Source organism: Bison bison, unplaced genomic scaffold (genome assembly GCF_000754665.1).
Source record: "Bison bison bison isolate TAMUID 2011002044 unplaced genomic scaffold, Bison_UMD1.0 scf7180017864480, whole genome shotgun sequence".
NCBI classification, from domain to species: domain Eukaryota; kingdom Metazoa; phylum Chordata; class Mammalia; order Artiodactyla; family Bovidae; genus Bison; species Bison bison.
In genome coordinates, this window is record NW_011495040.1 from 1299713 (window position 1) to 1320677 (window position 20965).

Below are 20965 nucleotides of genomic sequence, written 5' to 3' on the forward strand. Positions count from 1 at the left end.
TTTGCCATCTGAGCCACCAGGGAAGCCCAAGAATACAAGAGTGGGTAGCCTATCCCTTCTCCGGGTGAACTTTCTGACCCAGGATTTGAACCAGGGTCTACTACATTGCAGGTGTATTCTTTACCAGCTGAGCTACCCGGGAAGCCTGCAATGGATACTATTCAGTGCTAAAAAGAAATGAGCCTATCAAGCTATGAAAAGACATGCAAGAACTTTAAATGCATATTACTAAGTAATAGAGGCCAATCTGAAAAGGCTATATATACTGGATGGTTCCAAGTATATGACATTCTGGAAAAGGCAAAACTATGAAAACAATTTAAAAAATAATAATAACAAAGAGTTTATATCCAATGTAAAGAACCCTTAGAAATCAATAAGAAAAAAGACAGGTGAACCAGTAGGAAAAAAGGGGAGAGAAGAATATAAAAGCAAATATCCAAATGTCCAATAAATAAACCTATGAAAATGGGAAATAATTTAAAATCTCAATGAGATACCATTATATATCTATCAGGTGTTAGCAAAGTTGTGGAAAAATAAGTACTCTCACCCATTGCTGGTACAAGTGTGGAATGATGGCATCACTCTGAAAAACAGTTTGACATTATAAAAAAATTAAGCATACACATACTCTGTCAAACAGCAGTTCCATTCCTAAGAAGATACACAACAAAATGGAGTACACATGTATCCCAAGAGACATCTGTGAGAATGGCTATTGCAGCATTATTTGTAATAGCCAAGAACCAGAAGTAACTCAAAAGTCCAGCAAGAGCAGAATGGATAAATAAACTGTGATATAATCATAAAGTAGAATATTATGAAATTGAGTGACACCCAGTAATACTAATTAATCTGAAGAAATAATGTTGATTGAAATAGACCAAATATAATATACACTTTATGATTCCATTTATATAAATTCAAAAACAAGCAAAATTAATCTATGGTGTTAGAATTCAAAATAATTGTTGCCTTTGAGACAAAGGGAGGATACTAATTGACAGGGTACTAGTAATGTTCTCTTTTTGTTTTTGCCCTGGGTGGTGGTTCTTCTGTACATTCTCTTTAAGAGAAATCATCAAGCTAAACACTAATGATTCGTGTACTTTTTGTATATATGTTGCGACCCCATGGACTGTAGCCTACCAGGCTCCTCTGTCAATGGGATTTTCCAGGAAATAGTCCTGGAGTGGATTGCCATTTCCTTCTCCAGGGGATCTTCTCAACCCAGAGATTGAACCCGGGTCTCCTGCATTGTAGACAGACACTTTACCATCTAAGCCACCAGGGAAGTCCTGTATATATGTTAGACTTTGGGTTTTCAAAAGCTTTTAAAAAAACTGACCTATAGCATTAGAAGTCAGGACAAAGGATACCTTTGGGATGGAGGAAGAGAAGATGATTGGAATAGAAAGGAGATAGGAGAGATGTCTCTGGGGTGTTAGGGAAGTTCTCTTCTCAAGCACAGATGTTTATTTCCTCTATGCACTTTTATTTGTATATTTGAATACACAACTATATTTGTCTTATGCACTTTTGTGTGTTATAGTAAAAAAAAACAAGAAAATAAGAAAAATTATTTTTACATCTATCAGAATGAGAATTTGAAATGTATGCATATTCTAGAAGCCTACCATATTTACATTTCTTAATAGTTGCATTACTTAAAAGTAATAAGAAACAGCATTTCATTGTTGTTTTTGAATTCAGGGTGCAGTCAATTTCGCTGGGACAAGGACAAGGACCTATTGCTGAAAGAATGATCAAAGATGCAATGAAATCAGGAAACTGGGTGTTTCTGCAAAACTGCCACCTTGCTGTTTCTTGGATGTTGGCAATGGAGGAGCTAATTAAAACCTTCACAGATTCAAGTATGTTGAGCATATAACATTTATATAACAATACCATTTTTATGTGGCCTTTCTTGTTGAATCCAATCCTTATAACAATTATTATTGGCATTGTTTATCCTATATTAAAAGGAAAAATTTGAGATCTAGAAGGGTTAGTTAGGTTACACGACCCAGATTCAAATAAAAATGTTCAGACTACAAATTGAACTGGGTCTTTTTGTTGCATGTTACCTTCTATGGGAGACCATTTGAATTCAAAATAAATAACATCTAGGCATGATATTAATAAAAAAGAAATAGAAAATGGACTTGGGACAAAAGAAGAAAATTATATTTTTCACTACAGAATGAGAGAAGTTCAGGAACAGAGTTCAAGTTAACACCAGTTCTCATGGTGGTGTTTTAGCACTTTTTATCCTCTATAACCCACATGACAATTAACTTTCACATGTGTCTCATAGACACATACACCCCCACGGGTGTGCCCAACATAAGTCATACTTGCCACCACTAACTATACTATCACTGCCTTCTTTCCCACTCGAGTAAGTATAATGGGCTGCAAAGAGAGAAGATGTGGAGTTGAAATTGACTCATTTTTATTCAGTAGTATAAAAATAATTGAAACCTTAGGAGCTGTATGATAGGTAATAAGCTGTGTGGGGCAAACTTCCTCACTGTCCCAGGAGGTCATGGAAGAGAACTGCCCGCCTGGGATATCCAGGGCCTTTTCTCTGGTGTCTTCCTTTGTGTCCTGACAGAGGGCTTTCTAGAAAGGTGAGAACTATGCAGATGACTTTCCTTATCGTTACCTGTTAAGATGAAGACCTTCTCTGCCGGGGTCCAGCCCCAGTGGATCCAGGGAATTCAAAGGGGAGACGGCATCGGCGATCAGGAAACAATTGCTTAATTAAATGTTAATTAAGGATATAAAGAGTGGTTAAATAAGGATAGCTCAGTGAGGAAATTCAGTGGAGAAAAGAGGCTGAATAATTCAGCCAGAAGGTGAGAGAAAGAATGACATGGGGAGACCAAGTTTCAGTGAACAAGGCCCGCACTTTATTTTTCAAAGTAGTTTTTATACCTTAAGTTACGCATAGAGGATAATGGGAGAAGGGGTAGAGTCATGCAGTAAGCCAGGCTTTCTCCCGGCAAACTTATCATATGCAAAAGTTTAGGTGATTTGCATCATCTTCTGGCCCAGAGGCCTGGTAACATTTTAAGACCCTTTCTTCAGAAAACTTATTTTTCTCTAAAGGTGACTAGTCAGGCGCCACCCTCCAAAAGCATTAGATAAAGTTGCATTCCTACAGGGCAAAGGTGTGGTGGGCTATAACAAGAAAAAGAATTAACTCAAGGGTCCAAGGTTACAAATATTAAAGCTACTACTTATACCAATTATATTAATCAGTACACTGCCAGGGACCCAGCAGGTAAGGGATATGGAGACTTAGCAGCAAACATTGGCCCAAAAAGTGAAAATTCAACCCTTCACCAATACAATTTCTAATCAATCTTTTAACTGCTCAAAGGAATCTGTATTCAGACAGTTTAGAACATCTCATGCCTCTCACAGTTGGGAGGCTCTGAACAATCACATGTGGCCAGAAAAACCTACTCAGGCAGGCTAGAGGACTTCCAAAGGAGTTTGTAGGTTGAAACACTATCACACCCAGGAACTTTATTAACTGGAGCTGTAAGTTAACTCTTTTTCTTCAGAGAGAGGTAGTGGGGGGACAGCCCCCCATAAAGTCAGAGGTGTAGGTCAGAGCACAAAGCAGAAAGTAGGCAGACTCTGGTTTTGGGGGTAGATGCTCGAGAATTTCCAGGGGGACTCCTGAGGCTCAATCCCGCCTTTGCGTATGCCCAGCCTCCTTCCTTGTGACCTTTGCCAGGGGCAGAGCTCCTGCTCCTGGCACTTCTCCTTTACAGAGCAGCCAGCCTGCACTGGTCACCAAGCCACCAACAGGGCTTAGCAGCCTTCCCCAAAGATCCCTCACTCCCTGATTGCCCCATGCCCTGCCTTCTACAGACTCCTTCCATCAAGGACAGAATCTGTAGCATCTGCCACCCAGAATCTCCACTCTTCGCAATACGAACAAGAGGTGGCTTGCTTCCTGTGGGGTCTGTGACTTACTTCTATTTAAATAAGTAAAGAAAAATGATATGGTGTTTACTACTTGAATCATCAGGTTCCTTATCCTGATGATTAGGATTATGATTAAGAAAAAATGCTAAAGAAGGCATCTAAAAAACAGTTTGCTGCAGAGGTACTATGGGAGCCTTCCGAATAATGACCAGTCATTCACCTTCACAATGACCTTGCCAGACCTACAAAGAGGCTGGATGGGCCACGGAAGCCAGAAAAGTTGTTGATGAAGTTTAAGAGCTTAAGTGGACAGAAAAATCCTCTTCTGGTCCTTGTTACAACTGTTTACTAACATAACCACTTGGGTTCTAAGGTTTAACCTAAACCAGTATAAAATAAAATACATTCAGGGAAGGACTTCCCTGGTGGTCCAGGGGCTGAGACTCCATGCTCCTAATGCAGGGGGCCCAGGTTAGATCCCTGGTCAGGGAACTAGATCCCACAGGCCACAACTAAGACCAGGAGCAGCCAAATAAATAAATAAATATTTTTAACAATTACATTCAGGTAAGAAGTTGAAAAGAGAAAGTGAATGAAAGAAAAAAAGAGAGAAAGAGGGAAAAAGCCTCTGGACTTGAAATTCTAAGACCTGAGTAGAGTTTGGCCCCCACCACTGCCTGACTATATGTATCACACCTCGTCTCTGGGCCTCTACTTCCTCAGAAATAAAGTGACTACACAGCCCCATTGCTACAAGTCCCATACTAAGATGATTTCTATTCTATTCCAGTTCTGAACTTCTATGATGTCTATAAATGTTAAGATCCTTGATGCTTTTGCAGTCATGAGAGAAAAAAATGATTTTTAAGATGTTTCTCTAAACCTGGCCTTTTTCACTCTTCAGTTTGTGTGTGGGGGGGGGGGCAGTGGGGGAGGGTTAGTTAATGAAATCATTAGCCCTAAGATTTTATGATATCTGACTTCTATGCTAATCAGTCAGTCAGTTCAGTCGCTCAGTAGTGTCCAACTCTTTGCCATCCCATGGACTGCAGCACACCAGGCTTCCCTGTCCATCACCAACTCCCAGAGCTTGCTCAAATCATGTCTTTCAAGTCGTGATGCCATCCAGCCATCTCATCCTCTGTCATCCCCTTCTCCTCCTGCCTTCAATCTTTCCCAGTATCAGGGTCTTTTCTAATGAGTCAGTTCTTCACACCAGGTGGTCAAAGTATGGGAGCTTCAGTCCTTCCAATGAATATTCAAGACTGATTTCCTTTACGATTGACTGGTTTGATGTCATTGCAGTCCAAGGGACTCTCAAGACTCTTCTCCAACACCACAGTTCAAAAGCATCAATTCTTTGGTGCTCAGCTTTCTTTATGGTCCAACTCTCGTATCCATACATGATTACTAAAATTTTTACCATAGAAACAACTTTAATGTTGCTCTGGAATTGCATTGAGTTGGTCAAAAAGTTTGTTTGGGTTCTTCCCTTGAACCAAAAAGTGGACTAACTTTACTGGAACAATACTAGAACTAACTTAATCTTGGCTATTTAATGTAGCTCATTAGTTTAGATTACTAAACCAAGAAGTATAAATACAGCTTTAATCTGCAGCCATTCATTTAATAAATATTCGAGAACCTACTGTGTACCACACACTGTTCTAGCTACTTAGGGCATGTTGGTGAACAAAGCAACCACAGTCATCTGCCCTCCTCAAGTTTACATGCTAGTGAGTAGAGACAGACAAACCACATAAACAAACCACATAACAAATAAGTAATGTATATGGTATGATAGAATGTGGTCAGTGCTTTGGGAAAAATTAAAAGTAAAGTGAGGAGGAACAGGAAGGTCGGGGTGGAATGGGAGGAAGGAGGAAGGGTGGAGAGTAGTTTTAAATGGGGTGGTCTGGGTAGACCTCTTTGAGAAGTTGGCATTTGACCAACACTTGAGAAAAGTCGGGGAGTCTAAAGGAAGAGCATTCCAGGTAAAAGGAACAGCTACTGCCTGGGGACTCCCCCTAAGGAGGTAGGTGGAGCATGCCAGAGGAACTCTGTCACCTGTGCTTAGAGACCAATGCCGAGAAAGGCCTCCTTGGATGATGCTTGTGTCTTCCTGTGACAGGAACAGTGGTTTTCCCACTTCTGCTCTGGCCTTTTGAAACTGGAATGCAGCTTGTTTTTTCTTAGGTTCTCTGTCCACAACTCAAAAAGGAAGCATATTGACTTCTTGATGCTGCCTGTGAGGTCTCTCCATTTCCCTGCTCACTGAGTTCCCTTTGCTTCTTCTCTGAAGAAGGAACACATTCCTTTATTCTCCATAACGCTTTCTGACCATTTTCATGGAATTTTCCCTACGTTGAATGGCTAGCAACAAACAAAAATTAAAACAACTTCACAAGCATAAAGATTGTAACTGTCCTTTTTTTTGTTTGCAAAACTACCAATTTCAGAGGAATGATCCTTAACATTTCTATCAAGAATTGAAAATTAACATTCCTGGACTTCCCTGGTGGTCCAGTGGTTAAGAGTCTGCCTGTCAATGCAGGGGACACAAGTTGGATCCCTGGTCTGGGAAGATTCCACATACCTCATGGCAACTGGACCTGTGCACCACAACGATTGAAGCCCTTGAGCTTTAGAGCCTGAACACCACAGCCAGAGAGTAGCCCCTACTCGCTGCAACCAGAGAAAGTCCATGCACAGCAATGAAGACCCAGCACAGTCAAAATAATTAATAATTTTTTAAAAAGAATAGAACAAGTTCTTAATTTCTTTATTCAACTGGATGCCAACATCCAGACTGCCAGGCTCACCTGGGTGAAGAGCTTCTAGAAGGAGTCCCCTCACCTCCATTCTAAAACATTTTACAACATCAAATATTTTAAAAAGATAAACTAGTCCTTAAACAGAGCTTATCTTTTTCTATCCTATAATAATTATTTCTTATAGAAAAATATTACTGAGTTAAGCATTTTCCTTTTTGTCTTTGTTTTAAACAGATGTTGTTATCAAGGATACATTTCGACTTTTTTTAAGTTCCATGCCTAGTAATACATTTCCTGTGACAGTCCTTCAAAATTCGGTCAAGGTAACATATGTTTGTGGTTGAACTCTGTGACATGATTGGCCTCAGGGCGCTCCCCGAGTGAATCCATGGAGCCCACTGGGCCGTGCAGGGTTGTGTCAGGGTTTGGTCAGCCAAGGTGGGGAGGTGGGAGTCAGTGTCCATTCACCGGAGAGTGAGTAGGGAAACAATTTTCCAGGCCACTGCCCTTCCTGTGTGCCCTTCTGCTAGTCATTCAACACCTCCCTGCTTCCCCTCTTCAAGAAAATGTCTAGGATGCAAAGAGATGAGAATAGAACCCTTCCCAGAGTTAAGAATATGTTTCAGCATGTGGGAGACAGGAAAGCCCAAAGGCAGTATGGCTGATGGATTGAAACCTCAATTATTTTTCACATAATTCAGAAAACTTGGATAGAGAGACTTACTAAGTAAAATAGACCTTCAAGCTGAGGGCTGGAGACCCTATGGCAAGTCCTAGAAGGCATCTTTTTTTTTTTTTGGCCATGCTGCACAGCATTCAGGATCTTAGTTCCCCAACCAGGGATCGAAGTTTCCATATATGGGAAACCTCTGCATATGAACCTGGAGAAGGAAATGGCAAGCCCCTCCAGTATTCTTGCCTGGAGAATCCCATGGACAGAGGATCTTGGTGGGCTACAGTCCATGTGGTCGCAAAGAATCAGACATGACTGAGCAATTAACACACTTCTGCAGATGAATGATCACTCAGGAACCAATGTTATCTCTTCCCTGGTGCCCCGTGCCATCAAGGCAAAGTGTAGGGTGGACATTGAGAGGACCAGAAAATCCAGTGCAGAAGGCCTGAGCATCCTTTCTGGCCTGTGGTTAGAAAAATGGACACCAAGTGGAAAGGTCTGAGATTCTTGTGGAGGTGGTTCACCCACCCACTGTAGGCCTGGGAACCCCCTAGTCTCCAGAGGCCAAGGCTGAGAGAGATACAGAGCTGGCAGGAACAGGGCAGCAATGCCTCCCAGGCATCAGTTACCTGCATCCCCTCACTGGCTTCTATATGTGTTATTTGGAAAAAATGCAAATCTGTACAACCACACTCTCTGCCATGTGTCTCTAAGTACAGGTAACCAATGAGCCTCCAAAAGGTTTACGTGCAAATATCAGGCGAGCATTTACCGAAATGATGCCTTCATTTTTTGAAGAAAATATACTTGGAAGAAAATGGAGACAAATAATATTCGGCATTTGTTTCTTCCATGCAATTATTCAGGTACACTTAATTTGCTAATTTTTTAAATATAGACAAGGAGAAGTGTATTAGGTTAAAAATCAATAAGGGGCTTCTATGGCGGCTCAGATGGTAAAGGATCTGCCTGCAATGCAGGCGACCTAGGTTCGATCCCTGGGACAGGAAGATCCCCTGGAGAAGGGAATGGCTACCTGCTTCTGTATTCTTGCCTAGAGAATTCCATGGACAGAGGAGCTTGGCGGGCTACAGTCCATGGAGTTGCAAAGAGTTGGATATGGCCAAGTGACTAACACTTTAAATCAATAAAAAAGTAAAATTAAAAGCTTGCAAATGACATTGTGAAATGCTGAGGTCTTTGTTCTATCTGAACCCAAGTTGTTTTAACTCAGTCCCTAGACTTCCCTGATAGCTCAGATGATAAAGAATCTTTCTGCAATGTAGGAGACCTGGGTTCGATCCTTTGGTCAGGAAGCTCACTTGGAGAAGGAAATGGCTACCCACTCCAGTATTCTTGCCTGGAGAATTCCATGGACAGAGTAGCCTGGCAGACTACAGTCCATGGGGTCGCAGAGTCGGACATGACTGAGCAACTCACATGCACGCTGTCTGATTTCTGTATGACCCTTGCCTCTGTACCTCACAGCTTTGCCTCCCAGCTCTGCTCTGACCTAAGGAGCCACATCGCCTGGACGAATGCGGTAGGTCAAATTCAAAAGCATGAAGTTGTCTCCTCAGCTGTGCTTCACTCACAAAATCTGCTTCCCCTCCAGACTCTACTGAAATCGGTGGTCCCATTTTTGTAATCACCTACAGTCAGAATTTCAGGACTGTTTTTATCCTTCCTCCTTTACACATATATATCATGTTGGTCAGCAAGTCTTCATTTTTTATTACAATAATTTCACTCTCACCTGTTTCTGTTTGAGTGGGCTTACCACCCTTAATGGCTTGCCTCCAGGACTTCCCTGGTGGCTTAGACGGTAAAGCGTCTGTCTACAATGCGGGAGACCTGGGTTCAATCCCTGGGTTGGGAAGATCCCCTGGAGAAGGAAATGGCAATCCACTCCAGTACTGTTGCCTGGAAAATCCCATTGACAGAGGAGCCTGGTAGGCTACAGTCCATGGGGTTGCAAAGAGTCAGACATGACTGAGTGACTTCACTTTCACCACCCTTAATGGCTTCCTCCCTGGGCATAGGGAAAGCTTCTAACATAGATATCAGAAGGGGGTAGAGAGTGCCCCACTCAGTAGTCTTATCAAGGCCTTATATACTTTTACAATTGGTTTCTACAATAGAAAGGTCTTACCAGACCCACTCCCACATAAGATAACAGGATTAGACAGAAGGTTCTCAATAATAAGGAGAAACATGTCCTTGAGCAAGATACATTGTTGCTATATAATCATTAGTACAGAGCTTAAGGAAAAACATACCCTTGATCAAGATGAGTTGTCTTGCTGTATAATAATTAGCTCTGGGCTGGAAAAAAAAAAATAATAATGTCTTATGTGACTAAGATAAAGGAATGTAGAAAAAAAAACTTTTGCCCTTTTCTCATCCTTGAGAGCCAGGGACTCCTTATCAACCTATCTAAGAATTAACTCTCTCAGGAGGTACAAACTATTGAGTATAAGATAAGCTCAACAATGTATTGAACAATATGGGGGCTGTAGCCAATATTTTGTAATAACTGTAAATGGAGTGTAGCCTTTAAAAATTGTATAAAAGATAAGTTTAAAAAAAAAAAAGAAGAGGGAACATGGCACCCATCCTCTGATATAATCAGTTTAGAGTTAAGAAATTAGGTGGGAGAGGGCGATAACAAAGAGTAGGAAAGATTTCCCTGTGGACAGTCATGAAACAGGAATTGAGATTCTGGATACTAGTTTTTTAAAAAGGTCTCTGTGGAGAAGTCAGTGTATAATCAACCCATCAGGCATGACTGAAAAGCCTACATGATGGACAGACTTCTGAGAAGATTTAGGGGCAGCTCTCTCCATCAGACAGGTGATTAGCATCAGTATTTTTATACCAAGAAGACTCTAAGGTGGGATATTTTTTCCTATTTTGATGGGGAAATATTTTATTTTACCATAAAGAACAAATGTTCTTTTGTCAGGTCTGTCGCGATTTCACATTTCCAGTAATATCTAATTATCTTTTGGAAAGTTGGAAAAAGACCAGAGTTGGAGGAAGAGGTGCCTGCCCTATTTGATGAAAGTCAAACTGAAAGCCTCACTCAAGTTGAATGGCATTTTGCACAATAAGGATGCCAAACTTCAACAGAAACTCTGGTTTTCAGTATTTTATGCAGAATAAATTTATCAAATTTTAAGACCATTTTCATTTTCTGTTCTAGGAGAGAAAAAAGTTTGGCCCTCTTGGTTGGAATATCTGCTATGAATTTAATGATAGCGACAGGGAATGCGCTCTACTGAACCTCAACCTTTACTGTCAAGAAGGAAAGATTCCCTGGGATGCACTGATTTACATCACTGGTCAGTATGTCCACATGGTCTGATGTCCAGCTCTCCACCACATGGTTGTTGGTTTACACCTACCTGGCTTATACCAAGGTGGTGTCCTCCCAAGTGTGTGGTGAGGGTGGTGATGACTTCTAATATTCCCTTTGAGAAGATAAGACCATGATAAGAATATCATAAGAATGTTTATACAGAGAAGACGAGACAGATATTTTCCCAGATAATAATAGAGAACGCTTAGATAGTTCTTGCTACATACCAAGTACATTTCAGGCACAGCCCATGAATTAGCAGATTTAATCCTCATAAGAACCCTATAAGGTAAAGACTGTTATATCCCTATTTTACGAATAAGGAAACTGAAGCACACAGTTTACAAGTGTGAAGCCAAGATTTAAGCAAGCAATCCAGCCTCCAGAGTTTGTGCTCTTAAATTCAAAAGAATCTGAACATAGTTGACCAGTAGAGACCTGTTGAGTCAGGGGTACTTACAACAAAGGAAAAAATATTTTATGAAGTATGATTTTTAGCAAATATTAATTGTGGCCCTGTGAGATCTTACTGGTAAAACTAGATCCAGTTTAGACCATGCAGGCCCAAATAATGAAGAAAAGATTCCCATTAGGAGGTGGGGGAGAAAGAGAGCCTGAAAAGGAGCAGAATGGGAATGGATGGTTTTCATTGGTGAGCAAAAGAAATGAGGAACAGCAGAGAAGGGTCAGCTGATCTAGAGACTTGAACAGCATGTGACACCTTGGAACATGCTTGAGTGAAGGGCAGTGAAACAATAGTGAAAATGGATGAAGACCTATCTCCAGGCTGGACCGAGAAGGGTGGGCATGGAACCTGGGAAGCTCCTTTGTACTTCTGCCCCCAGCCACTCCTGTGGGGCTAAGATTGCTTAACATAACAGCGAACTAGACAGTATTCTCCCTGCCACCCTGTACATACCCTGAAATTCCTGCTTCCCAGCTTTTCTCTGCTTTCTTTCTTTCCTAGAACCTTTGACCTTTCCTTAGCTCAGTTGTTTCTACTGCTGTGAAAGTAACTGGGTTTTGAAAAGCAAAGAAAGGAACAAGACAATGATATATCTTTTCTCACTACTACTATTCAACGTTGTGCTGAAGTTTCTATCCTGGGAAATTAGACAAGGAAATAAATAAAAGGCATCAGTTTAGAATGGAAGAAGTAAATTATTTGCAGATGACATCTTGAATGCAGAAAATCCTAAACAATTCACACACACACACTGGAAGTAACAAATGAGTTCAGCAAGGCAGTAGGATACAAAGTCAATATACAAAACTCAACTCCTTTTCTGTACACTGGCAATGAACAATTTGAAAATATTTGTAATTACGTTCATGATAACATCAAAAAGAAAAAACAGCTTAAGAATAAATTTAATAAAAGAAGTGCAGATTTATACACTGAAACCTGCAAAGCATTGCCAAAGGAAATTAAAGATAATCTAAATTAATGAAGAGACATGACATGCTTATGAATTGAGAGATACAATATCGTTAAAGTGATAACATTCCCTGGACCGATCTATAGATTTAACACAATCTATAGATTTAACATGGGCTTCCCTGGTGGCTCAGATGGTAAAGAGTCTGCCTGAAATGCAGGAGACCTGGGTTCAGTCCCTGAGTCGGGAAGATCCCCTGGAGGAGGGCATGGCAACCCCCTCCAGTATTCTTGCCTGGAGAATCCAGTATTCTTGCCATGGACAGAGGAGCCTGGTGGGCTACAGTCCATGGGATTACAACAGTCAGATATGACTGAGCAACTAAGCACAAGCACAACATAGGTTTAGCACAATCGCTGACAGATTTAACAGCTAAAGCTGATCATAAAATCTGCGAAAATGTGAAGGGCCCCAAAAAACGAAAACAATCTTGAAAAAAAAAAATGAATGAGTCAGAAGAGTTATAATTCCCAATTTCAAAAGTTATACAAAACCACAATAATCAAAACAGGATTTACTGTATAGCACAGGGAGCTATATTCAATATCTTGTAACAAACTATAACAGAAAAGAATTGGAAAAAAGATATATACACATATATGTATAATTGAATCATTTTGCTGTACACCTTAAACACAATATTGTAAATCAATTAAATTCAATTTTTAAAAAAAAGACTATATAGTCCTGGCATAACGTTAGACATATAATCAATGGAACAGAATTGAGAATCCAGAAATAAACTCTTATATTTATCATCATTTTTAAGAAAGGCACCAGGACAACTTAACAAATGATGCTGGGACAATTGGATACCTAGCTGCTAAAGAAAGAATTTGAATCCTTATCTCATAGCATATAAAAAAATTAATTCAAACTGAGTGGTATATCTAAATGTAAGAGCTAAAACTATAAAACTCTTAAGAGAAAGCATATAAATAAATCCTCATGACTTTAGGTTAATTATGGCTTCTTAGATATGGTGCAAAAGCCACTAGTAATTAAAGAAAAATAATAAATTCAACTTTTTCAACATGTAAAGCTTTTACACCTCAGCAAATACTATCAAGAAAATGAAAAAGCAAGACATATACTGAGATAAAATATTTGCAAGTCATGTATCTGATAAGGAACCTGTCCATGAAGTGTGTAAAGAACTCCTACAACAGTAAGAAAAAAAATCCAATTTTAAAATGGGCAAAAGATTTGAATGTACATTTCACCAAAAAATACATACAGATGCCTAATAAGCACATGAAAATATGCTCAATTAATCATTAGGAAAATGAAAATTGAAACCATATTGAGATACCACTTTATACCTATTAGGATGACTATAATAAAAAAAAGACCATAACAAGTGTTATCAAGAAAGTGAAGAAACTGAAACTCTCATACATTGCTGGTGGCAATGCAATGAGGTGCCACTGGTTTGGAAAATATTTTAATAGTCTTACCATATGACCTATAAATTCCATTCCACTGCTGCATATATATCAGGGGAAAAGAAAACACATGTCCACACTAAAACTTGTACATAAATGTTCATAACAGCATTCATGTTCATAACAGCATTATTCGTAATACCAAAATGTGGAAACAACCTGAGTGTCTATCAGCTGATGAATGGATGAATAAAACAAGGTATATTCCATACAATGTAATATTGACAACGTGTGTACTCAGTTGTGTCCGATTCTTTGTGACCCCATGGACTGTAACCCACAGGCTCCTCTGTCCATGGAATTTCCCGGGCAAGAGTACTGGAGTGGGTTGTCATTTCCTTCTCCAGGGGATCTTCCCAGCCTAGGGATGGAACCCATGTCTCCTGCTTCTCCTGCATTGAGCGTGAATACTTTATGGCTGAGCCAATGGGAAAACCCCACAATGTAGTATTGAAAAGTGAAAGTCTCTCAGTCGTGTCCAACTCCTTGCAACCCCATGGACTATATAGTCCATGGAATTCTCCAGGCCAGAATACTGGAGTGGGTAGCCTTTTCCTACTCCAGGGAATCTTCCCAACCCAGGGATTGAACCCAGGTCTTTTCGAATTGCAGGCAGATTCTTTACCAGCTGAGCCATAATTGCTCCATAAAAAGAAATGAAGTACTGATACATGCTCCAACATGGATAAACTTCAAAAACATGCTAAGTCAAAGAAGCCAGACACAAAATATCACATGCTGTATATTCCATTTATGTGAAATTTCCAGAAAAATCAAATATACAGACAGAAAGTAGAAGACAGACAGAAAGAATGATTGCGTGGGACAGAATAGAAAAGGACTGTGACTGCAAATGGGCACAAGATGTATTCTGTGGAAGATGATAGAAATGTTCTAAAATTAGATTATAATGATAGTTATATAATCTTGTAAATTTACTAAAAACTAGTTATACGTGTGAAATTTAAGTGATTTTATGATCTTCAAGGTATAGCTCATTAAAAAGTTTTTTTTAAAGTAGGAGAAAAAAGGCAATGCTGGGGACTTCCCTGGTGGTCCAGAGTGGTTAAGAATATGCTGCCAATGCAAGGGACACAGGTTCAATCCTTGGTCTGGGAAGATTCCACATGCCTCACAACTACTGAAGCCCAGAGCCTGTACTCTGCAATACGAGAAGCCACTGCAATGAGAAGCCCACACACCACAACGAAGAGTCACCCTCTCTCTAGCTGCAACTAGAGAAAGCCTGAGCATAGCAATGAAGTCCCAGTGCAGCCAAAGATAAAACAAATTTTAAAACTTTTTATTAAAAAAAAAAAAAGGCAGTGCTGTATCCAGGCAATGATATTTGCTCATGGTGAGATTTTAGACAGCCATCTATGGACTAATCCAGAAAATACAGCTTAGTAATACTATGTTAAAGGCTGGAAATACAAAGATTATGTAGCCCCCATCTACCAAAAACTCATGGATGGAGATAATAAATAAACTATAATATGGTATAATTACCAAAATAGAAGTTGTAAGGACAATATTATGGGAATTCAAAAGGAGCAAATAACGCTACCTGGAGGAATCTAGGGAAGCTCCACCGAGGTGTGATGGTTGAGCAGGATGCTGAAAAGTGGGTTGGGCTCAGTGGAAGAGAAGAGGCAGGAGAGCACTCTGGCAGAGAGAACACTGATGGGAAATCCCAGCAAGCAGTGTCAGGATGAGCTATGCCTGTAGACACTGTGAATAGTTCAATAGTGCTGGAGCAGGCTATAAAGAGATGATGTTGTCTTCCCTGGTGGCTCAGTGGTAAAGAATCCACCTGCCAGTGCAGGAGACATGGGTTCAATCTCTGGTCTACAAAGATCCCACATGCCACAGAGCAACTAAGCCCATGCATCACAACTACTGAGCCTGTGCTCTAGAGCCTGGGGAATCACAACTACTGAAGCCCAAGCACTCCAGAAACCATGCTCTGAAACAGGAGAAGCCACTGCGATTAGAAGCCTATGCACCACAACTAGAGAGTAGCCCCTGCTCTCCATGACCAGAGAAAAGCCTATGCAGCAACAAAGACCCAGTACAGCCAGTACTAAAATGAATAAATCATTTTTTTAAAGAGGTGATGTATATGGAAGAAAGCTTTACCTTCAATAAAAAAAAAAAAAAAAAAAAGTGATCTACGGACACATTTTGAAAGCCTGTGTGTTTTCTTCATAAATTTGGACTCTACCTTCTAAGCAATGGTTGGCAATTACAGTCTTTTAGGCTGGGAAGAGGTGCAATATTTACAAAGCTATAGTAAAAGCAAGATGAAGAATTGAACAAGGGGATTATAGCAACACCAAGGGGGAGACTAGACAGGAGTGAATAAACAGAGAAAGATTAAGGAGGCTTTGAATATGATAAGGTGTTTGGGGTTGGAGGAAGGGGGGGCAGTCCTTAAAATTTTATAGAGTAAGCTATAGCAATGCCTAAGTCCAGGAATCAGATCTGAGCACAGAGTGGACAAGGACAAAGCCAAACCTCAGGCCTGTCCAGTTTGTATCAGGCCATCCCTGAGCCAACCCACGGGGATAAGAATAGAAGAGAAGGGGAAAACCGTGACATCAGGATTTGCAGCAAGACCCTTAGGAATCATCATGCCAGGGCTAGGACACACAGTGGGTATGTGTGGTGGACACCCCCTCCCAAATGTTCTTATTCTAAATCCAGAAAACTGCTGCTTAAAAGTAAGCCTAAAATTGAGTCAGATACCTTGAGTCAAATTATTCGAGCTCCTGGTTTACTTATTTGATCAAAGAAAAAGAAAACACTGAATCTGGACACAGAATCACAAAATCTGATTTTTAAGGCAAATAATTTCTGTGCTGCTTCTCAAAATGTGGATATTTTAGTTTGAAATATTTTGGTCCTGCTGCGAGGCATGTAGGATCTTAGTTCCCTAACCAAGTATCAACCCAACAGTGGAAGTATGGAATCTTAACCACTGAATCACCAGGAAAGTCCCTGAATTTTTTTTTAGAATAATGCATTTTAGGGCAACTCTTCCTCTCACTACTGACTAATTATTGGAACCTGACTTTTCCAAGCCACCCTCCTTTCCCAGACATCATCATACAACTGAAGAAACTTGACCTTTATATTTCCATCCAGCCCCCAGGATGCAAGAGGAGCTTAGAGTTAGTCCAAAACTAGATAAACTGACCACAAAGATTTAACCCAACTTTGTGTTCCAAGACTTCCCAGAGGGTAACCAAAGAATATTCTCAGGAAAGTACAACAGCATCTCCTTCTTCCTTCTTAGAACTGTTGATACAGGGAGTCAGCTACACCCTCACTCTAAGTGGCTAAGCCAATAAGACTGACCAGAGGTCTAGGACAATGTCAAATGCCCCAACATTCAAATCATAGGAGTTCCAGAAGAAGACAAAAAGGAAGGCCATGAGAAAATACTTGAAGAGATAATAGTTGAAAACTTCCCTAAAGTGGGGAAGGAAATAGCCACCCAAGTCCAAGAAACCCGGAGAGTCCCAAAAAGGATAAACCCAAGGCAAAACACCCCCAAAGACACATATTAATCAAATTAACAAAGATCAAACACAAAGAACAAATATAAAGCAAGGGAAAAACAACAAATAACACAAGGGGATTCCCATAAGGATAACAGCTGATCTTTCAATAGAAACTCTTCAGGCCAGAAGGGAATGGCAGGACATACTTAAAGTGATGAAAGAGAAAAAACTACAACCCAGATTACTATACCCAGCAAGGATCTCATTCAAATATGAAGGAGAAATCAAAAGCTTTACAGACAAGCAAAAGCTGAGAGAATTCAGCACCACCAAACCAGCTCTCCAACAAATGCTAAAGGATCTTCTCTATACAGGAAACACATAAAAGGTTTATAAACTCGAACCTAAAACAACAAAGTAAATGGCAACGAGATCATATTTATCAATAATTACCTTAAATGTAAATGGGTTGAATGCCCCAACCAAAAGACAAAGACTGGCTGAATGGATACAAACACAATACCCTTATATATTTTGTCTACAAGAGACCCACCTCAAAACAAGGGACAGCTACAGACTGAAAGTGAAGGGCTGGAAAAAGATATCTCACTCAAATGGAGACTAAAAGAAAGGAGTAGTAGCAATATTCATATCAGATAAAATAGACTTTGAAATAAAGGCCTTGAAAAGAGACAAAGAAGGACACTACATAATGATCAAAGGATCAATCCAAGAAGAAGATATAACAATTATATATGCACCCAACATAGGAGCACTGCAATATGTAAGGCGAATGCTAACAAATATAAAAGAGGAAATTAACAGTAACACAATAATAGTGGGAGACTTTAATACCCCACTCACACCTATGGATAGATCAACTAAACAGAAAATTAGCAAAGAAACACAAACTTTAAATGATACAATGGACCAGTTAGACCTAATTGATATCTATAGGATATCTCACCCCAAAACAATGAATTTCACCTTTTTCTCAAGTGCACATGGAACCTTCTCCAGGATAGAGCACATCCTGGGCCATAAATCTAGCCTTGGTAAATTCAAAAAAATTAAAATCATTCCAAGCACCTTTTCTGATCACAAAGTAGTAAGATAAGATGTCAACTTTAGGAAAAAAACTATTAAAAATACAAACATATGGAGGCCAAACAACATGCTTCTGAATAACCAACAAATACAGAAGAAATTTTAAAAAAATTAAAATATGCATAGAAATGAATGAAAATGAAAACACAACAACCCTAAACCTATGGGATTCAGTAAAAGCAGTGCTAAGGGGAAGGTTCATAGCAATACAAGCTTACCTCAAGAAACAAGAGAAAAATCAAATAAATAACATAACTCTACACCTAAAGCAACTAGAAAAAAGAAGAAATGAAGAACCCCAAGGTTAATAGAAGGAAAGAAATCATAAAAATTAGGGCAGAAATAAGTGAAAAAGAAATAAAGGAAACCATAACAAAAATCAACAAAGCTAAAAGCTGGTTCTTTGAGAAGATAAATAAAATAGACAAACCATTTGCCAGACTCATCAAGAAAAAAAGGGAGAAGAATCAAATCAACAAAATTAGAAATGAAAATGGAGAAATCACAACTGACAACACAGAAATACAAAGGATCATAAGAGACTACTATCAGCAACTATATGCCAATAAAATGGACAACATGGAAGAAATGGACAAGTTCTTAGAAAAGTACAACTTTCCAAAACTGAACCAGGAAGAAATAGAAAATCTTAACAGACCCATCACAAGCAGGGAAATCAAAACCGTAATCAGAAATCTTACAGCAAACAAAAGCTGAGGACCAGATGGCTTCACAGCTGAATTCTACCAAAAATTTAGAGAAGAGCTAACACCTATCCTACTCAAATGCTTCCAGAAAATTTCAAAGGAAGGTAAAGTTCCAAACTCATTCTATAAGGCCACCATCACCCTAATACCAAAACCAGACAAAGATGCCACAAAAAAAGAAAACTACAGGCCAATATCACTGATGAACATAGATGCAAAAATCCTTAACAAAATTCTAGCAAACAGAATCCAACAATATATTAAAAAGATCATACATCATGACCAAGTGGGCTTTATCCCAGGGTTGCAAGGATTCTTCAACATTTGTAAATCAATCAATGTGATACACCACAATAACAAATTGAAAGATAAAAACCATATGATTATCTCAATAGATGCAGAGAAAGCCTTTGACAAAATTCAACATTCATTTATGATAAAAAACCTCCAGAAAGCAGGCATAGAAAGAACATATCTCAACATAATAAAAGCCATATATGATTCAGTTCAGTTCAGTTGTTCAGTCATGTCATATATGATAAACCCACAGCAAACATTATCCTCAATGGTGAAAAAAATTGAAAGCATTTCCCCTAAAGTCAGGAACAAGACAAGGGTCCCCACTCTCACCACTGCTATTCAACATAGTTTTGGAAGTTTTAGCCACAGCAATCAGAGAAGAAAAAGAAATAAACGGAATCCAGATTGGAAAAGAAGAAGTAAAACTCTCACTGTTTGCAGATGACAGGATCCTCTGCATTGAAAACCCTAAAGACTCCACCAGAAAATTACTAGAGCTAATCAGTGAATATAGTAAAGTTGCAGGATATAAAATTAACACACAGAAATCCCTTGCATTCCTATACACTAACAATAAGAGTACAGAAAGAGAAATTAAGGAAACAATTCCATTCACCATTGCAATAAAAATAACAAAATACTTAGGAATAAATCTACCTAAAAGAAACAAAAGGCCTATATATATATAACTATAAAACACTGATGAAAGAAATCAAAGATGACACAACTAGATGGATAAATATACCATGTTCATGGATCAGAAGAATAAATATAGTGAAAATGAGTATACTACCCAAAGCAGTCTATAGATTCGATGCAATCCCTATCAAGCTACCAATGGTATTTTTCAGAGAACTAGAACAAATAATTTCACAATTTGTATGGAAATACAAAAACCTTGAATAGCCAAAGCAATCTGGAGAAAGAAGAATGGACCTGGAGGAATCAACCTGCCTGACTTCAGGCTCTACTAGAAAGCTACAGTCATCAAGACAGTATGGTATTGGCACAAAGACAGAAATATAGATCAATGGAACAAAATAGAAAGCCTAGAGATAAATCCACACACCTATGGACACCTTATCTTTGACAAAGGAGGCAAGAATATACAATGGAGAAAAGACAATCTCTTTAACAAGTGGTGCTGGGAAAACTGGTCAACCACTTGTAAAAGAATGAAACTAGAACACTTTCTAACACTATACACAAAAATAAACTCAAAATGGATTAAAGATCTAAATGTAAGACCAGAAACTATAAAACTCCTAGAGGAAAATATAGGCAAAACTCTCTCCGATGTAAATCACAGCAGGATCCTCTATGAACCACCTCCCAGAGTAACAGAAATAAAAGCAAAAATAAACAAATGGGACCTAATTAAATTTTAAAAACTTTTGCACAACAAAGGAAACTATAAGCAAGGTGAATAGACAGCTTTCAGAATGGGAGAAAATAATAGCAAACAAAGCAATTGACAAAGAATTAATCGCAAAAACATACAAGCAGCTCCTGCAGCTCAATTCCAGAAAAATAAATGACTCAATCAAAAAATGCGCCAAAGAACTAAACAGACATTTCTACAAAGAAGACATACAGATGGCTAACAAACACGTGAAAAGATGCTCAACATCACTCATTATCAGAGAAATGCAAATCAAAACCACAATGAGGTACCATCTCACACTGGTCAGAATGGCTGCTA

At 39.2% G+C, this 20965-nt stretch overlaps 1 protein-coding gene across 1 annotated transcript in view; it reads left to right on the forward strand.

Moving 5' to 3' along the window:
- DNAH6 (dynein, axonemal, heavy chain 6) overlaps positions 1-20965 on the forward strand; it is a 280222-nt gene that overhangs the window by 227835 nt on the left and 31422 nt on the right. The window contains exons 66-69 of the mRNA XM_010862179.1: positions 1717-1877; positions 6957-7045; positions 8118-8264; positions 10604-10742. Of these exons, the coding sequence (XP_010860481.1) occupies positions 1717-1877; positions 6957-7045; positions 8118-8264; positions 10604-10742 (536 nt within the window). The remainder of the gene's footprint in view (positions 1-1716; positions 1878-6956; positions 7046-8117; positions 8265-10603; positions 10743-20965) is intronic.